The sequence below is a fragment of the Herpailurus yagouaroundi genome, unplaced genomic scaffold (genome assembly GCF_014898765.1).
Source record: "Herpailurus yagouaroundi ecotype Mexico unplaced genomic scaffold, PumYag 199, whole genome shotgun sequence".
Classification (NCBI taxonomy): domain Eukaryota; kingdom Metazoa; phylum Chordata; class Mammalia; order Carnivora; family Felidae; genus Herpailurus; species Herpailurus yagouaroundi.
In genome coordinates this window covers 1984545-2010450 of record NW_024412430.1, presented here as the reverse complement: position 1 = coordinate 2010450, position 25906 = coordinate 1984545, and the positions used below count along the sequence as shown (strand labels likewise).

Here is a 25906-nt window from a genome sequence, read left to right as displayed (position 1 = left end):
TCTTTTCTTTTCTTTTCTTTTCTTTTCTTTTCTTTTCTTTTCTTTTCTTTTCTTTTCTTTCTTTCCTTTTTTTCCCTTTTTCTCCTTGTTGGCAACCAGAAGGGCTACCACTCTTTTTCTTTCTGTTGAGGCAGGAGCCCCTCTCTCCATCCTTCCTGTTAATATATGTGTTTCCACCGCTCAAGGCAGAGCTCAGCCAAAGTGTGACAAGATTTGCAGAATGTGTCTGAGTGGGTGCATGTGACTTAGCTTAAGGCCTGTGGGCTTGGTGCTTCCACTACTGAGGAGAAAGTGGAGCTTCCCAGATCCGGGAGGCCGCGTTTCATTCACACCCAGCACACCCGAGCGCAGCAGGCTGAGCCTGTGCAGAGGTCCAGGGTGTGGGTGGAAGTGTTACACAGAAGAGCAGGTTTCACTGGAGGCGGCTTACAAGCTTGCATTTGGGTTTCCCTGTTTATTGGCCGGTGGTTTGTTTTGTTTTGCTGTTTTGCATCCCTTTTTCTGATTCTCTTACGTCTTTCCGTCTTTCCGGTAGCGACCCTACACGCAGTGTCGTCAACTCCTGTGTAGCCAGAACTTGTGCCTTCAGAGCTGGGGGGAGAGGAGGCAGGCTCTCCCCAAACAGGCACCTCAAGGGCTTAAGGACTTAGACTTCAAAGGACTATTGCTCTGTGTCCTCCTCAGAGCTCCCTAGGAACTCCGTTTCGGAACCTTCTACCTGAGAATGCATTTGTGAACTTAAGCGTTCTTCTAAAGGTTAGAACCTTTTATTGAATGGTGAGAATAATTTAATGGTTACATCTGCTCCCCCATTCATTCAGCAAATAGCTGAGTACCTTCACCACATCGTATCAAAGGAGCACATTTTATGTTCTCTTTGAATGATAGTGTTAAACGTTTTCTGAAGTGTATTTTGAAATGGTCCTCAAATTACATTTGAATCAATCACCCTTATTAAGAAGGTTTTGGTAGTTGTAAGCTTTCTGGTTTTACATTTTACTACACAGAATCAACTTTTAATGTACACATTTTAATTTTAATGACACTTGAGTTTCCAAGGACAACAGAATAAAGAGAAATATAGGAGAAAACATAATAAAAATGAGGCTGCGTACATCTGTAAGTTTATATTGTTTATGTTTGGAATTAGGAATCTAGCAATCCACATCATTATTGATAAATCTTTTCACTAATTTACATACACTTCTGTGGGTTCGGACAGCCGAATACAGTCATGGAACTACCACCACTATTGAAATAGAGAATATTTCCCTACTGCCCTGCTGCCCAAATTCCCTTGTTCTGTATGGATAGCCAGTTCTTTTCCGTACCCCAGCCCTTGGCACGTGCCCATGATATTTTTTCCCTCAAAGCGAACCTTTTGAGAATGTCCTATCAATGGAATTATGTAGGTACACCATGTGGTCTTCTCCATTTTTGTCTTCATGTAGCATAACGCGTTGGAGGTTGGTCCGTGTGCTTGCCGTGTCCATAGTTCCCTTCTCATGGCCCAACGATACTCTAGTGTACCGGTGGACTAGTTTGCTTAGCCATTTACTCCTTGAAGGACAGTTCAGTTAGCTGTGGTTTTTGGTGACTGTGAACAAGGTCCCAATTAGTAATAACATACTGACTTTTTAAAGTTTTTGTAAGTGAATAGAAGCTTTCCTCTCTTCTGGGTAATCCCTAGAAGCGGGATTGTGGAGTTACACGGTTCGTGTATTTTCTAAGTAACTGCACTAGGGCTTTCCAGAGTGACCGTGCAGTCTTGTAGTCCCACGAGTACATTATGTGAGAGAACTTTTGCTCTGCCTCTTGAGCAGCACGAGGAACTGTAGGCTTTGGAGCCTGTTAGCCATTTCTGAAAAGTGATGGTGGCCCTCATGTTTTCATGCATCTCTGTAACCGCCACTGCTGTTTGAGGGCCTGGGTGCTCACTTGCCATCTCTGTATCTTCCTTGAGGATACCTTGCCACACTTTTTCCTTGAGTCTGGGTTTTTATCAGTAGTAAGCTGTGAGAGTGTTTAAAAAAGTTCTCTGGATATGCGTCCTTTATATATTTTGCAAATATTTTCTCCCAATCTGCAATCATTCTTTCATCTTTTTTAACAGTATCTTTTGAAGAGTAGAAATTTTTAACACTGCTGAAGTCTGGTTTATGATTTTTTTTTTCATGACTCTTAACTTTTGGTGTTGTCTCTCAGTAATCTTTGTCTCACCCAAGACCACAGAAATGTTCTAGGTTATCTTCTAGAAGTTACATGTTTAGGCCTATGATCCAGTTTGAGTTAATTTTGTTTATGGTATGAGATATAGGTCGAGTTCGTTTGTTTCTTTCTTTCTGATGGACATTTGATTCAGTTGTTCTAGTACATGTGTTAAAATAACTCTTTTCTCCATCAAATTGCCATTGCACCATTATAGAAGATCTACTGACTATATTTGCGTGGGTCCACTTCTAGACTCTTTTTAGTTCTGTTAAACTGTCTGTTCTTTCACCAATGACATACTGTCTTGATGTCTGTAGCTTTCATTATTGATATTCGCCATTCCATTTTGTGCCTGTTCTTTGCTGTTCTTGTTTGCCCTCTTTCCAGTACCCCTCAGAACTCAGGTCTTTATTATCTGTGTCCTAGAGACTGGCCGAGGGAAGAATGGAAAGAATCGAAGCTCACTAAAAAACCTCTCCTGTCAAAAATGGTGTCTATTCTGCCTCCAGACTGTCCTGTCAAGGATGACCGCGCTCGCTGCCCTCCCCTGGTCCCGAGTATCCCTCTCCTAGACTCCTGCAGCTTCCTGCTAGTAGGGCTTCTCATTTGCATATCTGTCTGCCTATACTTCATTCTTCCTGCGGCAGCCGGAGTGATCTTCGGAAATACAGCTTGGATCCTGTGCTGCCCCCTGCTTAAAACGTGTCCGGGAGGGCTGCTGGTTGTCTTAGAACGAAGTCTAAGTGTTTTCCCGTGGCCTACAAAGCTCTGTGTGAGCTGACTCTTCGCCCACCTCTATGACTTCACATAGCGCTCATTCTCTTCATTTGACTGTCTTCCACCCGCATTTCCACGTTGGCCTTGTCTGTCCCTGGGTCACCCCAGCTGCTTCGTGACTGAGTGTTTGTGCATCAGCTCTTTTACCCCCTAGAAGGCCTGCCCTCCACGTCCTGACATGGTCGTCCTCGTGCGCCTTAGGGTCCTAGCTCAGACATCTCCTGAAAAAGGCCTTCCCTGGCCAGCAGGCTGTAGTAGCTCTTACCCAGTTCATTTTCTGGCCCGTTAGCCGGTTCTATTTTTGTCACGGCATTTACTGTTTATTTGTTCATGAATGCATCACTCTCCCTTCACTAGCAAGTGAGATCTTGTTCACTTTTCTTGCCGTGTTGCCTAGAACAAATGTAGCTCACCGTGTTCAATAAATATTTGCACAGTAAGTACTCAGTAACTATTTGTTCACTAAACATGCAGCAGTTTATTATGTTTAATAAATATCTGGTTAATAAATATTTGTTAAGTGAACAAATACTCCATTTTGAGCAGTTTTTGTGTTTTGACCCCTATCTCTCCGACTGGTAGAAAATACACAATCCTGAGTGTCACTCGTAATTTGCTCTTAGGAATTTCATTTAACAGTTTTCTCACCTGTAGGCTGCATGGGTGGAGCAGATAGCCACTAAAACACTATCTGGTTTTCTAAGGTATGGTTTCTAAGCTTTTTTTTGGTAACTGGATTTTTTATTTTAAAACTAGAAGGCCTTTTGAGTCATAGTTATTTCTCTAGATTTACATCCCTAGGCTTATATTCTTTTCCCCAGACAGATAAGTAAAACATAGCAAGTGTTTCTTATTTGTCTTGGGTTAACACTGCGTTAAGGATTCACATGGATTATTTTGTTTAATCTTCACATCAACCCCATGCGGAAGATAGTATTACCCTCTCTCAGCTTTACCAAAAGTGAAACCAAGGCTCTGAAGGGATAAGTCGTTTTCTACAGGCCGCACAGGAGAGGAAGTGGTGGGACTGGGCTCCAAACTTAGACCAACTTCAGAGCTCACACATCTGACCTTGTCCCTCAACTCTGTGTTCTTTCTTGTACACTAGGATCAATGGTCTCTTTATCCCAGGATCCACTATAGGGTTGTCCAGTGTTCAGTGCCCGGAGCTCAGGGAGGGAAATGGAAATGGGGTGTGCCTGATGCACATGCTAATTGGTTAGTCTAAGTTGTCCGAAGTGTATTAGTTGCAGAGATTATTTGGCTACTCCTGACTCATCCGGTGTTTCTCCCTCTCTGTTTGTAACGTACTCTCACACGTAAGAATCAAAGTTGTTATAAACACCACTGCCAAATCAGGTATTTTAAACCAGGTCCTTGGATCTTCTTGGATATGGGCTGTCCATTAGCTCCCTGAAATTTTGACACAGTTCTGGGTGGGTGGATGGGATATGTGTACATTTTCTAGAGGAGAAGTTTTGGACTTATTTTCCCAGAAGGTCCCATGACACAAAAAATGTGTGAGCCTGTGTTTTAATGGGAGTGGAGCCATGCAGAATCCTGATGTGAAATAGGAAAATACCTGGCGGAATGCATGCAGCTACCAAGCAGTTGTCTGTAGCAGGAGACATAGAAGGAGACATTGCTAGACAATCGTTCAGAAGCCTGGAGAGCAGGAGCTAGCTTCTACTGGATTTGTTTCTCATATTGCCCTGGGGGTGGGGGAATTTTTTTGAACTGTTGATGGTTTAAAAAAACAAGCAAAAAGGGGCACCTGGGTGTCTCAGTCCCTTGAGCGTCCGCCTCTTGATTTGGTTCAGGTCACGATCTCACAGTTCATGGGATTGAGCCCTGTGACGGGCTTCACACTGAGCACGGCGCCTAGTTGGGATTCTCTCTCTCTCTCTCTCTCTCTCCCCCCCCCTCTCCCCGCACCCCCCTGCCTTCTTTTCTCCCCCTCCCCCGCTCATGTTTTTTTTTCCTCTCAAATTTAAAGACAAAAACAAAACAACAGAAAACAAAGCTACATTTTGTTGATATCATCACAGATATGGAAAATAAGTTAGCCACGTTAACATTTTAGCTTTAACAGACAGTTAATGATAATGACTGCTTGGAATATTGTTTATATTAAGAGGCATTAACTGGAGCTAGCAGCTCCCTTCATATAGTCCTATTAAAAAAAATACAGGCAAGTAAATATTCCTTCAGAATACTGTATTTGTTTCCTGTTCATAGAAGCACCCTTTCAAGTTCCGGGGACACAGTGACGATTAAAAATCGGTCCCTGCCTCTTCGGTGCTCCTGATTTCATGGGAGGGGTCTATCCAAAGATGGATAAATCATGTTAATCTTGGGTAATGAACCAAGCATCGGGGTAGCAGTTACCCAGTGAAAGCAGATGTGTGAGGCTAAGTGAACTATAGGCAGCCGTGGGTGAGTGAAGAAGGAAGGGGATACTGGCAGAGGAGGGCCAGGTGGAGGGACGTAAGAATCTATAGGGATTGCCAGTATATTTGGGAGAGTCCTATTTTTGAAATTTTTTATTGTCTTAGGATAAACCGTGTACTTTTTTTTCTCCTTCCGTTTCTCCATCTGGAGAAAATCTTGTCCATTCTGCTTGTGAACGGTAAAGGCTTCATGAGGTATCGTAATACTCCACACTGAAATAATCGTGTTGCTCTAATAAGCGTTAGCACTGACCCTTACAAACCTTTTAAGGAAAACTCAAAAGGCTACATTCTTGAACCCTTCTTAAGGCAGCTCCACAGCTGTTCTATGTCCCTTGTGATTTTTATACATCTTTTTCCCTTGGCGGGTTTATGAAAAGGTGACGTTCATACAGGCACCTGAATTATCTTCTCTGACCAGCAGGGGCAGTGCCGCTGTGGCTCCGAAGCAAAGTGGCAGTCGTGTATTTTCACCCCAGGTGTTTCTTGGTTGTAGACGTATCTCTGTACAAACGAATATCTGGGAGAAAGAACTGTTGCAAGGAGAAGTTTCAGCTGCTGTCTACCTGGGTGGTTTGGGGTCTCTTTCAGCAAATAGGCACAGACCGGCCTGTGAGTAAAGATAGATGTCAAGGCGGGTTTTGTTGGTTGTTTCTTGAAGGCTCAGCCTGCCTCCTGCTGTGGAGGCTACGCCATCTAGGTGCTCTGTCCAGCTGTGGGCCAGTGACCCTGTCCAAGTTCAGCCGTGAGATATAATGAGATATAAGGAGATATCTTTTTCTCCTTAACAGAAGGACCCAGAAAGAGAAACTGCCCTCTTTCTGCATTTGAACATGGTTGTGTGAGGATGAGATAACACTTGGAGCTTTGGCAGTCATCTTGGTGTGGAAATGGGATATGAGAGAGGCCGTGAGAACCAGAGACATGTTGACTCAAAACCTTGATATTGCCAGGTGATCCAGCTAACCCTGGACTTGTTAAGTGAGAAATAAAAACCTCTGTTATTCAGACCACTTTGATTTGGGTATCCCATGACTTGCAGAGGAACTGTCCTAACTGATGCATTGTAACACCATGGCGACTCCGTATATACATCAAAATCCAAAACAACCTAAATTTTAACCAAACAAATGAGGATCACTGAAGTGAACTCTCCTATAGCTATGCAGTGACATATACTATGTGGCCATTACGAGTGATGCAGTCAAAACAGTAAGTAGGGATATGGGAAAAAGTTGTTTGATTCACACTAAATAGGAAAAGAAGAACTTTAAACTTCCAGATAGCATGGTGTTCTTTGTGTTTTAAAATGCTTATATATGCATTCACAGAAATACTAGATGGACTCAGGATTACATTAGCCATAATTTGGCTGGTAGGATTTTGCATGACTTTTAATTTTTTTTATATTCTGCTTGTCTTCCTCATGCACAAAACTGTTCTAATCTAAAGAAGTTATAACTTCTGTGAACCTTTATGAATTGTGAACTTATGAATTTATGAACTATGAACCTGTGAATTGCTTTATGAAAATGAAGTAATTAAAAAAGAAAAAAGTACATCGTAAAATTGTATCTGTAGGCCCGCCCCTCGTCACTTCCGCCCCATCTGAGTGAACAGGCCAATCGTCCACCCAGTTACTGGGGGCCTGGTGTTAACAAGGGATTCTGGATTCCGTCAGTTATCCTCGCACCCTTCTCCTTCCAAAACCGTGTCTTTGCAGTGCTGCCTCACCTTATCTTCACTCCTACTCCTGGCAGCTGACACTGCCGCAACGCTTGTTGCTTTTTGATCTGAATCCCTGTATTCCCTCCCAGCTGGTCTCTCTTCTTTCATTGTGGCCACTCTCACAGTCTCACAGAAGCATTCTGCGCTTCTAACATTTTCAAATTATTAATACTCTGGCTCGCAATACTGATTAGTCTTTGTTTTAGACTAGTGGAATAAAGTACTCAGAAATCGATCCATTCATATACGTCAGAGGGCCACGCGGATCCATGAGGGGAAAGATGGCCACTAGTGAGTATTACTGAGGGGGGATAGTTGGTTATTCTTGTACAAGAAGTGAACTTGGATCCACTTATCATTTGCAGTGTCGATCCAAAAAGCTTATTAGAGACAGAACTTGATGACTTTCGGGAAAAAAACAAGAAGAATCTTTATTTTGGGGTAGAGAAGTATTTCTTAATGGGTCACAGAAAGCTCAAACCATAAGAAAAAAAGATTGATAATGTTACCCAGTTAAAATTAAAAACATCTGTGTATTAAAAGGTATCTTAAAATGGAAAGCCAAGCCCAGAAACTGAGAGAAGGTACTGGCCAGCACATGTAGCCACCAAATGATTACAAGCCAGCTTATGCTCATTAAGGAAAACTAAAAGTTCAATTTGAAAGACAAAACAAAACCAAAAAAAAAACCTCATCACAGCCTCAAGTTCTCCTTAATTTTACGTGAAAATCTGAAGTCCTTTCTGTCCATAATCTGATTCCCATATTTACATTCTATCCTACTTCTCCCCTGCTCACTGGGCTTCCCCACCAGACTTCATTTTCTTCCTTGGTCACTAAAGTCTACTGACACTTACCTTGGGCCTCACATGTGTGGGTGTTGGCCTATAAAATTCTATACCCCATTCCAGTGGGGTGGGAGGATTCCCACTCCACCAAGCGATTCTCCAGCAGTTCAACTCATTTCTGACACTGTCTACCTGGACATAGCTTCCCGCCGCAGCCCTGTAAGACATCTTCCCTCCACCACTGCCCTCTCCAGGTTGTCACCTGTGTTTCTGACAGTTCCCTTCTTGGGTTCTGTTAATTTGTTGCAGCAGCTCACAGAACTCAGAGAAACATTTTACCTAACCAGATTACCCGTGCATTATAAAAGGATATAACTCAGGGACAGAAAGATAGAAGAGATTCATAAGACGAAGTATGAGGAAAGCGTGTGGAGGTTCCATGCCCTCTCCTAGTGCACATTCTCTCCAACTCTCCACGTGTTCGTCAACTGGGAAGTTTCTCTACCTCTATCCTTTTGACTTTTTACAGAGGCTTGGTCATGATTGATTAGACCATTGGCCCCTGGTGATGCGACTCCATCTGTAGCCCCATCCTCTCCCCTGGGGTCAGAGAGTGAGGCTGAAAGTTCTAATCTTCTGATCACATGGTTGGTTCTCCTAGCAGCCACCCCTGTCCATCTTTAGGTGGTTTCCCAAAGTCACCTCATTAACATAACAAAAGACACCTTGGCTACAGCCTCCTTGCTTAGGAAATCTCTCAAGGATTCTCTGTGCCAGAAATAGTGGACAGAGACCAAATATATAATTCTTATTATAATCACAATATCACACATATCACAGAACCTGGTTCAGTGTTTTTCGAATTGTGAGTCAGACTGAGTGTGCAGTGAAATCAATTCAGTGAACCATAGTCAACATTTTCTATTAAGAAGTAGAAGAGAACAGAAAATATTACAGTGAGCTACACATACTATTTGATATTGTTTGTTAAAATTTTCTTTTGTTTATGTGTATATTCCCTGCACATACACGTGTGTACACATGTAAATAGCACACATTGGAGCTTTGGTCAAGATCTTGGAGAGCAGCACATCTCGGTATCATCTGCGATTCATTCTACTTTTGAAGGTCAATTGCATGATTACTTGAAGAACCTAATGCGTATCGCTTTTTAAACACAGCTTGACTTTTTAAAAGGACTCTGAAATAACTAAAGAAAACTTCTGAGCAAGACACCCTAGCTTGGTGACTTGAATGACTAAAACACAAAATAGAATCATTGGTTTCATTGAGATAATACGTTAAAAAATCTCTAAAAAAAAATTCTTTCAAAAGCTTAAAGAAGTCTCCAGGAAATTATATTTCTCTTATTAATTTGCTTAGAATTACCTTTCCTGGTAAACTTTGGACCAATTCAGAAAAAATTCTGACAGGATCTCAGATGGGAAATTTAACATAATAAATCGGATTTGGGGGATTTTTCCCCTGCTTTTCTTGCCGTTATCAGTCTGTGAGTGAAACTACAAGGTAATCCAATACAGTCCTTGGCACAGGAGTCACAAGATTACTTGCTTTGCTTGTTACACGTGTCTTCCCCTTAAAGACCAGCCCAGGGACCGCGAGAAACATCCTCCTCACAGTGATAATCTTCCTTGGGTTGCTCTCAATGCAGGTTCTTTCCACTGCAGTAAGTCTCATTCATGTTTTAAGTCGTTGGGAGTCAGTTACAGATAAACTCCACCTGAAAAGTTCTTTCTTTTGTTCTTTTTATTCTTGCTTCTTTCCACGTATTCACTTACAAGCTTTTGCTAAAGATACTTGTTGGAAGCAAGAACTCCCCATCTTTTGGCCAGAAGGGCACATCTTACTGTCCCCACCCCAACAACTACAGGGAAGTGGAAAGAATAGTTAAGTCAACACCGTATACTCATCGCGTAGACTCGGTAGTTAACATTTTGCCTTTTTGTGTGTGCCGAACGTCACAAGGACGGTTTGCCTTATGATACGTCAGCGTGCATCTTGTATGAACAAGGATATTTTCCTATAAAAGGGCGATACAGTTCACACGTCTGTATATATCTAGTGTATTGTTTGTATTCCTAATTCTCAGTCATCCACAAAACGTCTGTGGTAGCACATTTTCTTCCTAGCAGTTTCCCCCCAGTCTATGACTCAATACTCACAGCTGTCTTTGTTACCATCTTCTCTAAGGTACAGCAGTCCCTGAACCATTTACTTTGTGACTTTGACATTTTGGAAGATTCTAGACCAGTCTTAATGGCATGTCTCATAATCTGGATTTGTCTGATTGTTTCCTCATGTTTAGATTCAGGTTAAGTATTTTAGTAAAAATACTACCTAGGTGCTCTTGTATATTTACAGTTGTATCACTTTATTGGGGAAGCTCAGTAATATGTGGGCTGATGCTTAACACTTGAATCACTGGGCCCCCCAACAATTTTTTACCCATTGGCTTTAGCCTCTGTTGATGCTGTTAACACATTTGGAGTGGCAAAATGGTAAATTTTAAATTCTTTCTCCTTGTAAGTTAATATTCTGTAAAAAAGAATCCCCCCACCCCACCGTGTGTGTGTGTGTGTGTGTGTGTGTGTGTGTGTGTGTGTGGACTTCTGGATACCTTTTTCCAGTGATAGCAGTCACCATTTATTGAGTGTTTATTACTTGCCAACCACTGTGCTAAAGGTTTTATGTGCATGACCTCATAGAATTCTCCCAGCACCCTCAGGGGATAGATTTTAAAACTGTTGCCACTTTTTACGTGAAGAAACTAAGGCTCAGAAATGTTAAGTGGCTGGCCCTTGCCTCCATAGATGGCAGTGATCCCAGCTGGGTGGCTCTGATGCCTCCTCGTTGCGGTACATCCCTGAGTGCCATTCCGGATCTCTTTTCCCAGACTCAGCCCAGCCCCCAAGCCAGTGTCCTCACAGAAGGGCGTCTTCACAGTTCACAGAATGTAGACACCAGCCCAGTCTTGGGCCCCTCCCTAGACTCGCTCCATTTCAGTCTGCTGCCTCCCCTTCCCAGGCTTCTCTCAAGGTCACTGGGTCCCCCGTTGCTTCTCTGTCAGCACAGTGGCTCCTGGTTGGCTCACGTCACACCTGCTCCGTTGCGCACACCTTGGCCAGCCGGAGGAAGGATGTTGTGAATTTGGAAGCCGTTCCCTAGTCCTGGGCCCCAGAATGACCCCCAGCCCCACCTGTTTTCTTCGGGTGCCAAGGACCCCACTCCTGGAAACTTGTTTTTTAAGATGTGTTATAATCTATTACAATTATTATTCTTTATAATGCTTTACGTGCCTCAAATTTTCGCCAGCCGAACAAAACCTCCTAGTTGGCTCATTGTCCCAGTTGTCACTCCCCATTAATTTTGGTAGCTTTCTTAACGCTCTGTAGTGGGCTCGCCATGCACTTTTTTTTTTCTTTTTTTAAAGAAATGAAGATACGGCACTAAGTACGCTCATTGCCGCCGGGGTGGTGGATAAGAAAACTGTCTGGTGTCCAGTTGGAGCTGTCCAGGACTGCCAGGGATCTGTGTTGCACGGAGGCTCTGACTTACCTGCTCACTGGCCTGTCAGGCCCTGGCACCAGGTGCTCCCGCAGCTGGTGTCATTTGATTAAAATAACTCCTTTTTTGCAGTAGGACAACATTTCAAAAGACATTTCCTGTGAACTTGATTCCCTCGCAAGTCCCTTTCTACCCTTCGTTCCAAACTTGAAACTGCAGGGAAATAATTCTTTGTTACAGAAACTCCAGTAAAAAGCTATTAACGGAATTGAGGCTGTGTCTACCACCTCATTGCTGTATATTTTCAGAAGTAATTACTGACTATTTTTCAAAATTAAATTAATTATCTTAATGGAATGCTTACTTGTCTAAGTTTAAAGTTCACTCCATTTTAACGTTTGTTCTCTTCAATGGCCCATCAAGGGAAAGTGGGGGGAGGATTTTTATTTTGTATTGTGGTTGAGATAAGAGTGTTTTGGGTTTGTTTGTTTTTTTCCTCTCCGCCACCCCCCCCCCCCCTTTTAAATAAGCAACTTAAAGATAGTAACAGTCTAGAGAGCTCTATGAGAGGAATTTTTCCAAGATATGTATCTTTCTCCGTACGTTTTTCTCAGTTAATGGTTACACAGAGTATATTTTCTTTTAATGTTTAATTGGTACTATAGTCTATGCCCTTCTCTTTGATTTTTGACTGTTTTTTATCTTACAAGTCGTTATTTTTCAACTTCTGTTTGTAATTAGAATGGTGATTTATCTTAAATTATTTTAGCGACAGGTCAATGTTGAACTATGTACTCTACATACATTTCTTTTCATTCTGTCTTTAATAAGGAAGTTTTACGTTTCTTAGCATGACTGTAGGATAAAGTAGTAAACCTTTGCAGGTTAATTGCTCTGTAATTAACATGGATGGGGCAGAGATCAGAGGACAGAGGACGCCATGGATTCCCCATCAGCAAGCTTTGCTCAGGTTGTAGGGCGGGCCATTAGGTTATGCAACTCTCAGATCTGGAATAATATCCAGTGAAACCTGAGGCCTCTTCCTGGGAATCTGCTTTGAGTTTTCCTCTGTTGATGAGAAGACTTGACAAGAGATTCTTTTTTGTATTGAATTCTTGAATGTTATTCGAAATTTGACAGATTGAAGCCATTTTATTTTTAATCGAGGAAAGGGTGTGGTTCGGTTGGTTGGTTGGTGAGTCAGTGCTTTTATTTAAAGAAGACGGTGTCTTGTATGTTTGTTTTATTGACTCGTGTCAGTGTGCACTGCCACTCCACTTCCTTGTAGGGTAGTTTCTAAGTGTGAACTCAGAAAGAAACCTAAACGTGACCGCTTAATACAGAAAGTGGTCTATTCATCGATGCAAACATTTTCAAACGTACCGTATTATTTCTGCATATGTCTTACATTTTTGTCGTATATCTTTGGGTGACTTATTTAATCTCCTTTTTGTCTTAAAATTTTGTATTTTAAACACTTGCTTAAAATCACACCTTTCTACAGGGTACCCTACTGAGTGTGCTTTTTTGTTTGGTATTTTGTGTGGCTAGTGGATGACTTGTGAAATGGGTTCCTGGTAGCCCCTTCTCATTCTTTTTTTTCTCTCCTACTCTCCAGGCATATTCTAGTCAACAACGTGACTGTAATTTGAATGTTGCCATTTTTAGGATCTTTGAAAGGGCTTTGTAATTTTGGTATGCTGACATGTGAAAAGTCACAACTTCTCAGTACAATGTCACATCCTAGGACACAACGATGGCATTTAGTGGGAAAACCAGAGCAATCTGAACCAAGTCCGTGATAGTAACAGTAGTACCATGGGAATTACTTAATAGTAACGTAGTACTACTGCGTTAAGTTTTTAGTTTTGATCATTTCTGTGGTTATGTAAGTTATCAACTTTAACGGAAGCCAGGTCAAAGGTATGTAGGAACTCTTTTCGTATGTAGTGGAAATCTAATTATCCAAAGCTTTAAATGTATGGTCCTGTGACTCAACAGGGGTGAGTTTAGGTGCCAAGGGTACAGAGGCTTGAGGCTGGTCTCTTCTCTGCAGAACTTCTCAGTCTCGCTGGCAAGCCCAAGGTCTTCTTAGCCATAAAAAGGTGAATGACAGTACCTTTACGAGGCAGCCCACGCAGTGAATGATGCAGGGAGTCTTGTGAGATAGTAGACACGGAACGTTTGAGAGGCCCTTGAAGAACAAGTGAAACAGGAGGTGAGCTGGGATGGGTGACTGACTAAAACTTGGTGAAATCAGGGTGAGGTGGTTTTAAGAGATGGGAGATGACAGGAATTGAGGGGAAGAACATGCCAGTGGTGATGCAGGATGAATTCAAGTGAGCTAATGGAGGCTTGATGTCATCAAAGTATGATAAGGGTCTGCCGGGCATGGTGGTGGTAGAAATTTAAGGAATTATTTGAGAATTGATAGGATTTGGTGATAATGGATATAGGCGCACAGAAGAAAAACAAATCGATGGTGGTTGATGAACTTGAGCCAGCGGAAGTTACCTAGGGCGTTTGTGTTGAACATTTTTATTTTCCGGGAATATTGGACTGTCAGGTAGAGTTGTCTGGCAAGAAGTTAGACCTGGGCTACCAGAGTATGGGAGAGGAGCAGACAGTTGCGGACTGTTCTCTTTAGTGAGCAGGAAAAGAAAAAGCTGAAAAGGAAATCTAACGGCTGAGCATTGAGAGAGGTGAAGAGAGGCCGTGGGGTCATTACAGTATTCCTGAAGCAGGTAAAGGAAGGTTTCAGCAAGGAGGGCGTGTGGTCTGTGGCTGCATGTGTGTCAGAGAGAAAGAAAATTGTAAAATCCTGAAATAATTGCTATCTAGGTGGTCAGTTGTATGAGAAGGGTGGGCCTGGAATCCAAATTATAGGGGTTAAGGAGGAAGAGGGCGTGTGTGTATGTGTGTACAGGAGGGGGTTGCTGAGAAGTGGAGAGAGCAAATTTACACTAGTTTTGAGAGAAGTTTGGCTGTGCAAAATCAAGGATATATCTATACAGGCCAGCAGCCGAAGGGGGCAAAAGAAGGTTATTTTAATTAAATTTAACAAACATTTATCAAGTGCCAGTTATGTGCAGGGCACTGTGTTAGGGGCAATGGAGGCCACAAAAAGTGATTAAAATATAGTGTTTTTTTCCCTCCTGAAAAAGCGCTACCTCGGGTTCTTTCAGCTTCACCGGGCAGTTCATCTTAAACCAAATGCTAGGGATGCTGGTACCCGGCTTGCTAGCAGAAGGACAAGATCGGTGAGAGAGCAGGAGTAGGGGAGGGAGCTGGAGAATTCGACAGCAATGGAAGGGAAGAGGGGCCGACCACAACCTGATGGCCTGGGGAGGTGGGGAAGGGTCTCAGCCTTGGAAGGGAAAAGGGCCCCTCCTTCCTCGCAGGTGGACATGGAGGAGGGAGGATCAGGTGGTATCAGAGCTGCTTTGAGGTAGAATAGTGAGTGCATATTGTGCACCAGCCTCTAGGGCTGTGTTTTCTGCCTTTGAAAAGTTCCTGGTTGACTGGAAACATGAGGATGATAGTGTTTCTATTTTGTCCTGCAAGAAGAAAATAACAGTGAAACACCTGCACCTTTGAAGGTTTGTTTTTGACTGAGGGCTTTTTTCTTTGCTTTTTTTTTTTTTTTTTTTTTTTTTGTCTAATGAAATAGACATATTTTGAAGTTGCCCAGATATTCTGAGTCTGGGTGCCTGCAGTGAGCTAGGGTTTGAGTCGGATGTAGACTCCCAGAGTTCAGAGTCGAGGGAAGGTGAGAAGAGAGGCACATTTGCAGGCTCTTCATAAATGCTTGCCAATTGAACTCTGATCTGAGGCAGAAAGTGGCTACACGCCTGACCCATACCCACGAAGTATTAGGCGATTTAGAGGAGAAAGGGAATTGGAGCATTGTGTGGTTATTTCAGTGGAATGAGGTTTTGAAATAAATTTGCCATGTATTTACCTAAAGGCCTTGCTTTCATCATAGACATTATTTCCTGCACATCTAGGACATATGATGGTGTGCTCATACTTTTTGGTCACAACTAAGTGACAGTACATAAAGAGTCATGAACATGATTTTGGCTACTCACATGAAAAAATACATTACTTTGAACTGTCCAGACATTTCGTGCTTTGCAAGACCACAGGGTGGGTGTGAGTTGGTGGAAAGTCTGGAATGCTGCTCCGGTTTTTCTGTTTTATACACGTAAAGTTGCTTTGAAAGTGTCATTACTTTATTGATTGTATCTTAACTGCATGTAGCCAGAAAATAGTTGTGGGTCAATTGGAGAAAAGAGCTAATTAGTGCTATACTTTGACTTTTATGGTCAGACACAGGAAGACACGTAGAGGGGAAGAGGAAGGAAATAAAAGTCACTTGGGGAGGAGAAAAAAATACTTTTTTCATTGAAATATTTTTTTATATATAAATATACATAATTTTAATTTTTTAGTATCTATTTATTTGAGAGAGAGACAGAGGCAGAGCACAAGCAGAGGAGGGGCAGAGAGAGGGAGACACAGAATCCGAAGCAGGCTCCAGGCTCTGAGCTGGCAGCACAGAGCCCGACGTGGGGCTCGAACTCGTGAACTGCAAGATCATGACCTGAGCCAAAGTCGGATGCCTTCCTGACTGAGCCACCCAGGCGCCCCACATACACACTTTAAAAAAAGCATTTCAGGATCCTTTTTGCCAGCGAAGGGCAGCAGCATACACCGCCCCACATATTTTTTTAAAAGCTATTTTGTGCAGTCCTACTTGGAAAGATTATAGAAGCCTCTTTGGCTGTCATAGGATAGACCTGACAAGTGATTTATTTAGAGGCATTAATTAAAATGTAATCACTACAGAAGTTAGTCTGAGAATTTCTCAGCACTTGTTCTCCTCCAGCACTGTTAAGCAGGGTCTCCAGTGGAAGGGGGTTCCTGTTGAGGGACATGTTTAACTTCACGCCCTCCTGTCACCTCCCCCTCCTCCTCCCCACTCCTGGGAGGCAGCAAGGCCTGCCCAGAGCAGTTCCTGTAGCTGAGCTTGATGTGGCCTCTGCTGAGGTCAAGCACTCCCATTCCAGCCTCTCGAGGGCTTTCTCCATGTGTTGCCAGTGTGCTGGTAAAAATGACTTTAAACTCTTGTCAGCACAGTTACTGGTGCATGCATCACAGTCCCCCTCAGATAAACCTGTCACAACACAGAGGCGGCCGCTAGAGAAGAGTACAAGGGCAGGCCTCTAGCTTTCCATTCGAGCATCACTAAACGTGCACAGAGTGCCCAATTATTTCAGCATTATTGAGCAAGCCTACAGGAGGACCCAGGCCTTGCTACATTAGATTTTCTTTAGTAATTTGCTCAAGTACCACTGAGGACACTTAAAGGGCTTAAAACGGTGGCTGCAACCAGTTTCCTTTTCTGGGTTGTTAATTCAGGTTTTCTCTTTCAAATTAACTCTTGCTGCATGCTGTGCAGTGGTTCTGGGAGAACTGTTTAACGCTAATTTTCTCAATTTTCAGCTTTTTTTTTGGTTCACCATAACTGCTCTAACAGTCACGTATATGTTTTGATTAGAAATGTATGATAGCAAGGCCTTATATTTTGGAGAACAAAATATGAACATTTTGAAGAAATCTGACTTTCGGCTATTAAAAGTTACTTAGCTAATTTCAGTGAGAATTAAGTTCTTCACAGTGAAGTGCAAAACCCCCAAATCTAAGGGCATTTCTCCATTATACATCTCCCTCCCTCCCCTTCTAAAAAATAGGTATACAAAAAAGGAACCTTTCCTTCATGGGTGCTGGGTTTTCCATGATCTGTTTGCACCTCTTTTCTTTTGGCGGGGGGGGGGGGGGGGACGTGGAGGTGGGGAACAAGTTCAATATCTGTGTCTCATTTCTCACAGCAGCAACAACTCCAGGCCCAGCATTTGTCACATGGACATGGTCTGCCGGTGCCTCTGACCCCACACCCTTCCGGCCTTCAGCCCCCAGCCATTCCTCCCATTGGGAGCAGTGCTGGCCTCCTGGCCCTCTCCAGTGCCCTGGGAGGCCAGTCCCACCTTCCAATTAAAGATGAGAAGAAGCACCATGACAATGATCACCAAAGAGGTGAGTGATTACCTCAAGATGTCAATCTGCTGTTACCTGCCTGCCACTGAGGGTGGGTTCTGGATACCATTGTGCATTCTGGCTCTGGATTTAACTTTACCAGTGACTGACTCGACAAAGGATTTCTGCTAGAAGGGAAATTAATGATTGGAAGCAGTCTTTTTCCAAATGATACCCTAGCGGTTAGCAAGAGTTAATGCAGTCCCCAAAGGCAAGGGCTCCTGTTTCCTGGTTACTGCCTTTGACCCCGTGCTACCTCCTGTGTTCCCCAAGTCTAGATCAGTAATGAAGTCCCACAGTGCTCCATGTTTGAAATAGTGAGTGGCATTAACAGCTCATTTTGACCTCCTCTGTTTTGGGAAAAGACTTACTGATAGAAACTACTTGATAATTTAACAGAGCCAATTATTATTTATAAATCAGATCAGCCTATCTGGTGCGATAAAAATCTTGCAGGTGAGAAAACAATTTTAGTAGTCTTAGTACTTGAGAAAGTGCAGCCCAAATTAAATCTGTTGATTTAACTACCTCTCTCACACAGGCTGTCTGGAAGCATGAAATGAACTCATCTCTTCCTAGAAGAACAGCACAATTGTTTATGCAAATAATTGATTTAAAGGACAGTTGTGCTCCTTCTAGATTGGTTTCTTCCCTCCGTTAAAGTATATGAGATATTTTGATGTGACCGTCTGTTTGTATGGTGCTTACCGATAATTTTTATTAGTCAATGGCAGAAAAGCAAACGAGATTTCTCCCAGCATTCCTTTGTGGGAATTTAGTTAGCACAAGGGTGGTTCATTCGTTAGAAGGGTGTGGTTGTAATTAAAACTTCATATCTACTCCTCTTTCAGTGTCATTACCATGAATTACAATCTTGGGTAAATGATTTTTATCACCTAAACATAAATTTCCCATCTCTGATGTTGGAAACACTGTAATGTTGTCATCCAGTTACCTAAATGCTGTGATGCAGAGCTGAAGCATGACTATAAACATCTTTGTAAGTGGACAAGTCAATAAGGAGTATAAATAATCTGAGTATCCAGCTTTGGCCTCTGAAATTGTGTCAAAGGTAGATTGGCACTTTGCGTGTGGATCTGGTCGAATGGCATTAATAATGAACTTGAATGCAAAGTTGCCATCTGTGCCGTTTATTATTTAGCAGAGATCAAGTTTGATAAATGGATGATCTTATGTAAACTAACTGGTACTTTTCTTTTCCCTTCTTCCCACCACCTGTGTTGCTGCCGTTTTGCCTGTAGACAGAGACTCCATCAAGGTAGGACTCAAACCCACAGATTAAGGAATGGCTTACTAGGTCTCTAAATGATTTGAATAAATCTAGAAATGGAGTCTTCGAAATGTACAGAATGATGTGGTGGGCTTTACCAAACAGTGGTCAGCTGCATTTTTTGACTGTTTTCAGTTGTGTGTGGGAGGTTTTTGAAAATCTCAGTCTTACTTTTCTGTCACAATCTGATTTATAGACCAAGATTGTCCTACAGAAGTTCTGGCTTGCAGTGCTCATTTTATTATGTCTTGCTGTGTGACAAAGAATAACTACTTCTTTTCACTTAGGCTTTGGCTGTAAGATAAATAATAATGAAGAGTAAATAAATTGATTGATAAGAAATGTACCTTAGTCTCATTTTAGAAAACAATTCCATCCTACAAAACTCCTTAACAAAACATTTGTTTTAAAGCGTTTTTCTTCGGGGCACCTGAAGTAGCTCAGTCGGTTAAGCGTCCAATTCTTAATTTTGGCTCCTGTCACGATCCCAGCGTTGTGGGATCGAGCCCCGTTTGGACTCTGCTCTGAGCGTGGAGCCTGCTTGGGATTCTCTCTCTCTCTCCCTCTTTCTCTTTCTCTCTCAAAATAAATAAATAAACTTAAAAATTTTTGTTTAGATCTAAAAGGTATGACCCCATTGAATAACATCTTGTTTCCTGGTATAATAAGGTATTCTCCTTAAGTTTTGCATCTCTCTTATCTGCCTCTATATCTCTTTATAGACAAGTTGTAGGGAAAGAGGAAAAGTATTGGGGGCCTAATAATTTGGATGTGGTTGTGTAACCCCAGAATGGGATGTACTCAGGATGCCTGAATTTATATAGTAAGCAAACAAGAAAAACAGGCCACCACGGCAGGACATGAGGAAAATATGAAAATCGTTCGATCACTTTTGAGCCAGGCACGGTGTAAATATGCCCGTGTGTTACGCATATTTATATATGTAATATGTATTGTATTTTGTACAGATTAGAAGGAAAGCATAGTTCTCAAGCATCGGCCAATGCACAGATGCTGTCAGTTCTTTTCCTTACATTTTGCGACAGTTGATTGTTGTGGATTATAAGCAGTTCTGTCTCTTGTAGTTTTTAATGAAGTTATGTTTATGAAGACTAAAATCTTCCCCTGAAACCACATGTGCTCTCCCTTTGAACGCCTCTTGACTCCTTGTCCTTTTTTCCAAAACCCTTACATAATGGAAAATAAAAATTAAGTGTATCTATTTTGCCCTTCAAGAGTCTTTGTAATTTGAAAGGGCATCTGTACACCCATAGAAATGTCAACATTTACAATTGAAACTGCACACACTGAATTATTTACTTACGCTTTTACAGTTGTGTATTTTGTTGTAGAATATGCATATCAATATGTAGGTTTTTTTAAAAGAGCAGTTTTAATCTGAGTGTGGTAAGTGTTCCACACACGTGTACTTAGAAGTAGTGAGTAAATGCATCCACCAGCATTAGCTGATAGCAGCCCTTGGAAAGCCTGTCTAGTTATTCTGAGGCCAGGCATATAAACACTCCCTGCCTTCTTATGATAAATACATACCTCCAGGCAGGCCAGTGAACTAAACAAAAGCTCCTGTCCTGCCCCACTCTCAGAAGACTATGAAAATATTTATACTCCAGTGCACACTTTTGCGTCAATTACATTTTATATTTCCTTGTGCCAGAGTAGGGTGTATTTTGAAATCATCTATAATCATTCAGGATGAGTCTGGGAGTGAGTGTCTATATAGCCAGCAGCCAGGGGGAAAACAAAAAGCAAATAGAAGTGGATGATTTTCCTTGATTTATTATGGAATGGTAGCTATAAATAGATGTTTCTTGTCGGTTAGCATTCTCAAATTGGAAGTTGTGTCAGCTTTGGGGTTGTGCTGTGGCTTTGCAAGGTGAAACAAGTTTGCTGTTTTTCGGCAATGTGTTCTGTGATGCTCAGGGAAAGTTAGTTGCTTGTTCCATTGATCGTCCTCATCCTCCCTTAAGTGGCTCCTGGTTAAGAGGGGCTTTTTATGATTGTCTGCTGTGTGACTCGAGATGGTTTTTTATCAGCCGGAGCGTGCCAGTTGCCTGCAGCTGGAGTCAGGCTTGTATGAAATAATTTATTCATGCAGGATAATGCTCCTTAACATTTAACAGGTAATGAACGTGACATAAATTTCCTTCTTGCTTTTAATTTTTCCCTTTCCTCTTCTAATGTGCAAACAGGCAGCTCTGGTGCTCTAAATAATAAGTAATTTTTGGCCATCTGTCAAAAGGAAATTTCAATACAAATTTAAATTAATGGTGCCTGAAATTTTTTATAGCTCCTCTAAAAGCCTCTAATGTGCAGAAAATTCTGAATCTGCTGGTAGTAATTAGTGTTGCATGTAATGAGGATGTGGGCAATGTTATACAGCCCCAGTGTAACATTTTGATATGGTAGCAAAATTTTGATTTATACAAGGTTGTGGATGGGTTTAATTGTGAGAGACACTTTAAAATGTTTTCTTGACGTTACAGATTATTAAACAGGGCAGATTTCAGAATAGCTCATAAAATGTAATTTAAACTTCCTGTAAAGATTCAGATAATTAAGGTGCCTTACCTTTTTAGATGTCGAGTAAAATGAGAAAAATTCACTTGTGAAAGTGTTGGGCCTTTTTCTTCCTTTTCCTTTCTCTTCTTGGAGGTTCTGTGGCCACTAAACCTATGCTATTGGCTTTATTGATCTTGTTTTCTATAGCTCCAGTAGCCAAGTTCATTCCTAAGCCTTTTATTTACAGATCTGTATCTGAAGTTTTTCAACAAGGGTGAAGAAGGTAAATATGGACCTAAATGAGAAAGCACTGTAGAAGCCCAAGAATCGGTTTATTTGGTGACAAGAAACCAGAATGGGGTGTATTGTAGGGCTGTTGACGCGAGGGTCCAGGGCACCTGCTTTTCATTTGGCTCTCTGTAACTCCGTATGCCCAAGCCTGGGTCCCAGAAACACAGACCGTGATCCACTCTTCTCCTTAGGGGTAGGTTGGAAGGCCCAAATTTAGCTCTCCAAGAAGCTCCCACAGTGGGGCTCCCACTTCTCTCTCCTGACCGGGGGCTTTCTCACCATCTTCCGGCACATACGGTACCATTTCTCTCATGCCTTGAAGCATCATAAGCGAAACCAAGGGAACATTCTCTAGTGTGGTGGAACCTCGCACTGCCCGTGCCTCCTGAGGGTAAAGGGGTAAAAGTTGGTTGGCTCCAAAGTGGCATTCCCGTATCCTGCCAGGAGCTGCCCAGTTGCTGGTGGCACCAGTTCATGAAGAGAAATCATTAGGCTCCTCACATCACTCTCCCATTTTTATCTGAGCGGCTGATGGTGAGGATGATGAATCAGAGGTATGAAGGCCAAGTTACCCAAAACTTGGTAGGAATTTGAGGTTGAGCAATTAGTCTTATTACCCCCAAATGTCTATACAACTCTGCTACCGTCTCGCAAATGACAGATACCCAAATCAAGACCAGCTTAAATAGAAATAGAAAAATAGCGAAATTCACTCTCACCAACTATTGGTAAACTCCATGGCCCCTCTCAAATTGGTATTGTGCAAACTTTGTGATTTCATTAGTCCTTTTAATATATATTATGTATCCCAAATGCAGTAACCTCCTCGAGTCAGACCTGTGAAGGATTTGCCATGTTTTTTGGTAAAATATAGCACAAGTATATTTGTTTCCTCCAAAGTGGTGGTGGTTTTATCTTACTATTTTCATTGGATTGTTTTCCCCAAAATGCCATGCTCATCTTGAGAGTATGATCATCTTTAGTGACTTGTACACTGCCAGATTAATCTCCAGAAGCAGCATACCATCTTAAAATGCCGTGTTTATGTTTCCACACAGTCCGCCAATATGGCACTTACAATTTTTGTAAGTCTTGCTAGCATAAGTATGGGTGGTGCACTTTATTTTTCTCAACTTACATGTAGTTATTTTTCAACCAAAATGCTTTTCTGTGAGTGCATATACTGTGTTTTCCCTCCATTTCCTACGTGAATTCTTTTTGTTTGTTTGTTTCACGGTTTTCGGAATGGTCTGCTCATTAGTCCTATCTAAGCCAATGCTTGTGTATTCTGCCTCTGCTATATTTTGGTGTTTATTCTATGTAGATGATTAAAACATCATACGTTGCTTTTCTTCTTGCTTCCAATTCTTTCCTGTTGGCAGTAAAGGTTTGTCAGTGGAGAATTAGACTAAGACTGTTTTTATATAAAAATTGAAGTGTATGATTCAGGCCAAGAAAGCACTTTTACCTCATTAGTTGGGTGTTACAGGTGAAAGTGGGCTTTTAGCTTGAATTAACAGAATGATTACTTCTGTTTGCCACTTTACTTGGTACACCAAGACTTAATGGTTAAGGTTCTGTTCCAGGATCTTGTGTGACCTGTATGATTTGATGATGGGTTTTTTTTCCTGTCTCAAAGGAGTATCAGTCTGAAAAAAGTGTGCCTTTTATACGTTTAACCCTTTGGCATGTCTCGTGTGGGGGAAAGTGGAGAAGAAGCCACTTGGGAAAGAAGAAAGGGGGACCAGTGCGAGAGGGGATAACCCAATGGCCCAGTCAGTTTTGTTTTTAACGCTGCCCCCCCCCCCATGCACCTGTTTAAGATGGGAATGTTTAGCATTTTACCATGTGGGAGAAAGCTTGATGGGATTGATTCCCATCTTTCATTACTGTAGACTTTAGAAGGACATGTTATAGAAAGACAAAGGCATAAAGTGATAGGAGACTAGATTAAAAAGAGGAGTAGATGAAATCTATAAAACACTAGGGAGACGGTATAAACAAAACACCAGCCCTAAACCAAACTCTACTGGAGCTTGCATTGTCTCCTCTTTTCCCCTCAGGCATCAGTACTCTGAGAAAAGGATGTATCTATATAAGGGCTGTAACTCGGACACTGCAGCTTATCCGCTCTAACCTAGGGGAAAATACGGTGGATTCTTACTCAGTCCCACTGCTGCACGTGCAGCTCAGTTTAGATTTCAGCGGCGAAGGTGGGAGGCTGGCATATGCTCGTCTTTCAGACGTGAGGAGGTGCTAAGGCCTTGTCCAAGGTCACATAGGCAGTGCCATCCTCAAAAAAGAAGCTTTTGGGGTGACTCTGCCTTCTTTTTTGCTAGTAAAAATTTGAAAAACTTAGAAATAGAGATAATAGTGCAAAGATCCTCCATATACTTAACATGGAGGTATAAGAGCTGTCAATTTACAGCCACATTTTAATCTATTCCTCCTTTGCTGAAGTATGTTAAAGCAAATCCCAGATAGCATGCCTTTGCCTTTATGTACTTCAGTGTGTAAAGTGAACACATGTCTTTAAATAATGGACATGTTTTTGGTAACCGTAATGCCTTTAATCACTCGGTAAAAATAATTATTTGATAGCTTCTAATATCCAGCCTACAAGCAAACTTCTTTGATGATTTCCAATAATTTATTTGCTTGAAATGGGGTCCACATAGGATCAATTTCATTTTGTTGTAATACCCTCAGGTTTCTTTTAATCTAGGTGTTTCCTTCACTTTTAAAATTTTCCCTCTGCCACTGACTGGTTGACGAACCTGGCCTGGGCTTCCTGTAGAATGGTCCATATTCTAAATGTCTCTTTGTGCTTCCTGGTGGTGGCAAGAATACTTTCTGCTGAATCGTACTGGGAAATGTCTTTTTCTTACGATGGGAGAATGGGTAGAAGAATGACCCCTTGGTTTGCGTGTACGTGTTGGCGATGAGCAATCTAATGAGGTTTATTAATACACAAAGGTGTATTACAAATGATGCTGATCGTTGATAAATGGAATTCTCTTTGTGTCCTTTAACCTTCACACACACACTGTGATGTATTTGAAATCCAACTCCACTTTCCCAACGTAAATATGACTCAAGATGGGCTTTCAAAAATAGGTTTTTAAGTAGGATTTTTAAAATACGTTAAGTACATCTGTTTCCTTGTGCGTGGTGTCCTAGATGCCCTGTGCTCCAACAGAATAAAGTTCTCTCCCACTAAATTTTTAGCTCCTTGAGGGCAAAAATCTTAATCTTCTTTGTGGAACTGTATAGGATGACACATCAAGGATTAGTTAAGAAGGGAATTGTAATAGAGTTAGGAAAATCCTGACCCTGCTAGGAATCCTCTCTCCCTCTAGGTTAAGCTGTGTCACAGTGGCAGGTCCCTGGATCGCAAAGCTATTCTGCTAGGTATTTTTTTCAAGCATTTGGAATGTAGATGTTTTCTTAGGTCATTTAATTCTGCCCTACAAGTGAACTTTACAATAAAAATCTCATACCATAGGGTATGTTTCATTAATAAAGTTGGCCACACCATTAGCCAAATAAATACAAGTGGCAGTTTTATTTCATTTTGGGAGTGGGGTGCCTAGGGGATAGTTTAGTGTTTTAAAGTAGGCTTCTCAAGCATTTAATGTTTAACTCTTCAGTTTTCCAAAATAAGATGGTAATTTGTAATGAAATGTTTGAGTATCATTGTTGCTTTTCTGTTCTTTGTAGAAGTATCTGTTTCTAATGTGCATTTTACTATGTAGTTACCTTATCGAGGGACAACTGGGAACTTTTGTTCTGTGGGTTTATGATGCAGTAATTTGTTCAGTATTAATTGATACCTGCCTCCAGGCGTGTAAGCTGTGTGAAATGTAACAGGTGCCCTAATTCCAGAAAATATGTTGTAATTGTTTGTTTGTCGAACGGATGAATAAATATCTTTAGGGCATAGCTGGTCCTCAGGTGGCAGGCACAAATGGATTAATGATGTGACTGGGGGAGAGGTGCCGCTCCTTTGCTGTGCCCTCCTCCCCGGATCACCCAGGCAGAAGGAATAATTACCGGCGGGGGGGGGGGGGGCTCTTCCCCAGCTGATTTTTGGCAAGGGTGGTTTCTTTATCTCCGTGAACCATCCCTCTTCGTTATTAGACATTTTCATCCTGATGTTTAACGTGTCTAATTTGCTTACTTAGAATGCATTTCATCTCTTGAAAAGTTAATATCTAACATTTCAG

General features: G+C 41.8%; 1 protein-coding gene across 12 annotated transcripts in view; it reads left to right on the top strand.

Moving 5' to 3' along the window:
• The window catches only part of TLE4 (TLE family member 4, transcriptional corepressor), a 160202-nt gene that overhangs the window by 71184 nt on the left and 63112 nt on the right, over positions 1-25906 (top strand). For 6 of the 12 annotated variants that reach the window (XM_040449282.1, XM_040449294.1, XM_040449286.1 and 3 more), the window contains 2 exons: positions 17374-17578; positions 18841-18857. In XM_040449282.1, the coding sequence (XP_040305216.1) occupies positions 17374-17578; positions 18841-18857 (222 nt within the window). The remainder of the gene's footprint in view (positions 1-17373; positions 17579-18840; positions 18858-25906) is intronic. The other 6 variants (XM_040449287.1, XM_040449291.1, XM_040449283.1 and 3 more) reach the window with 1 other exon arrangement.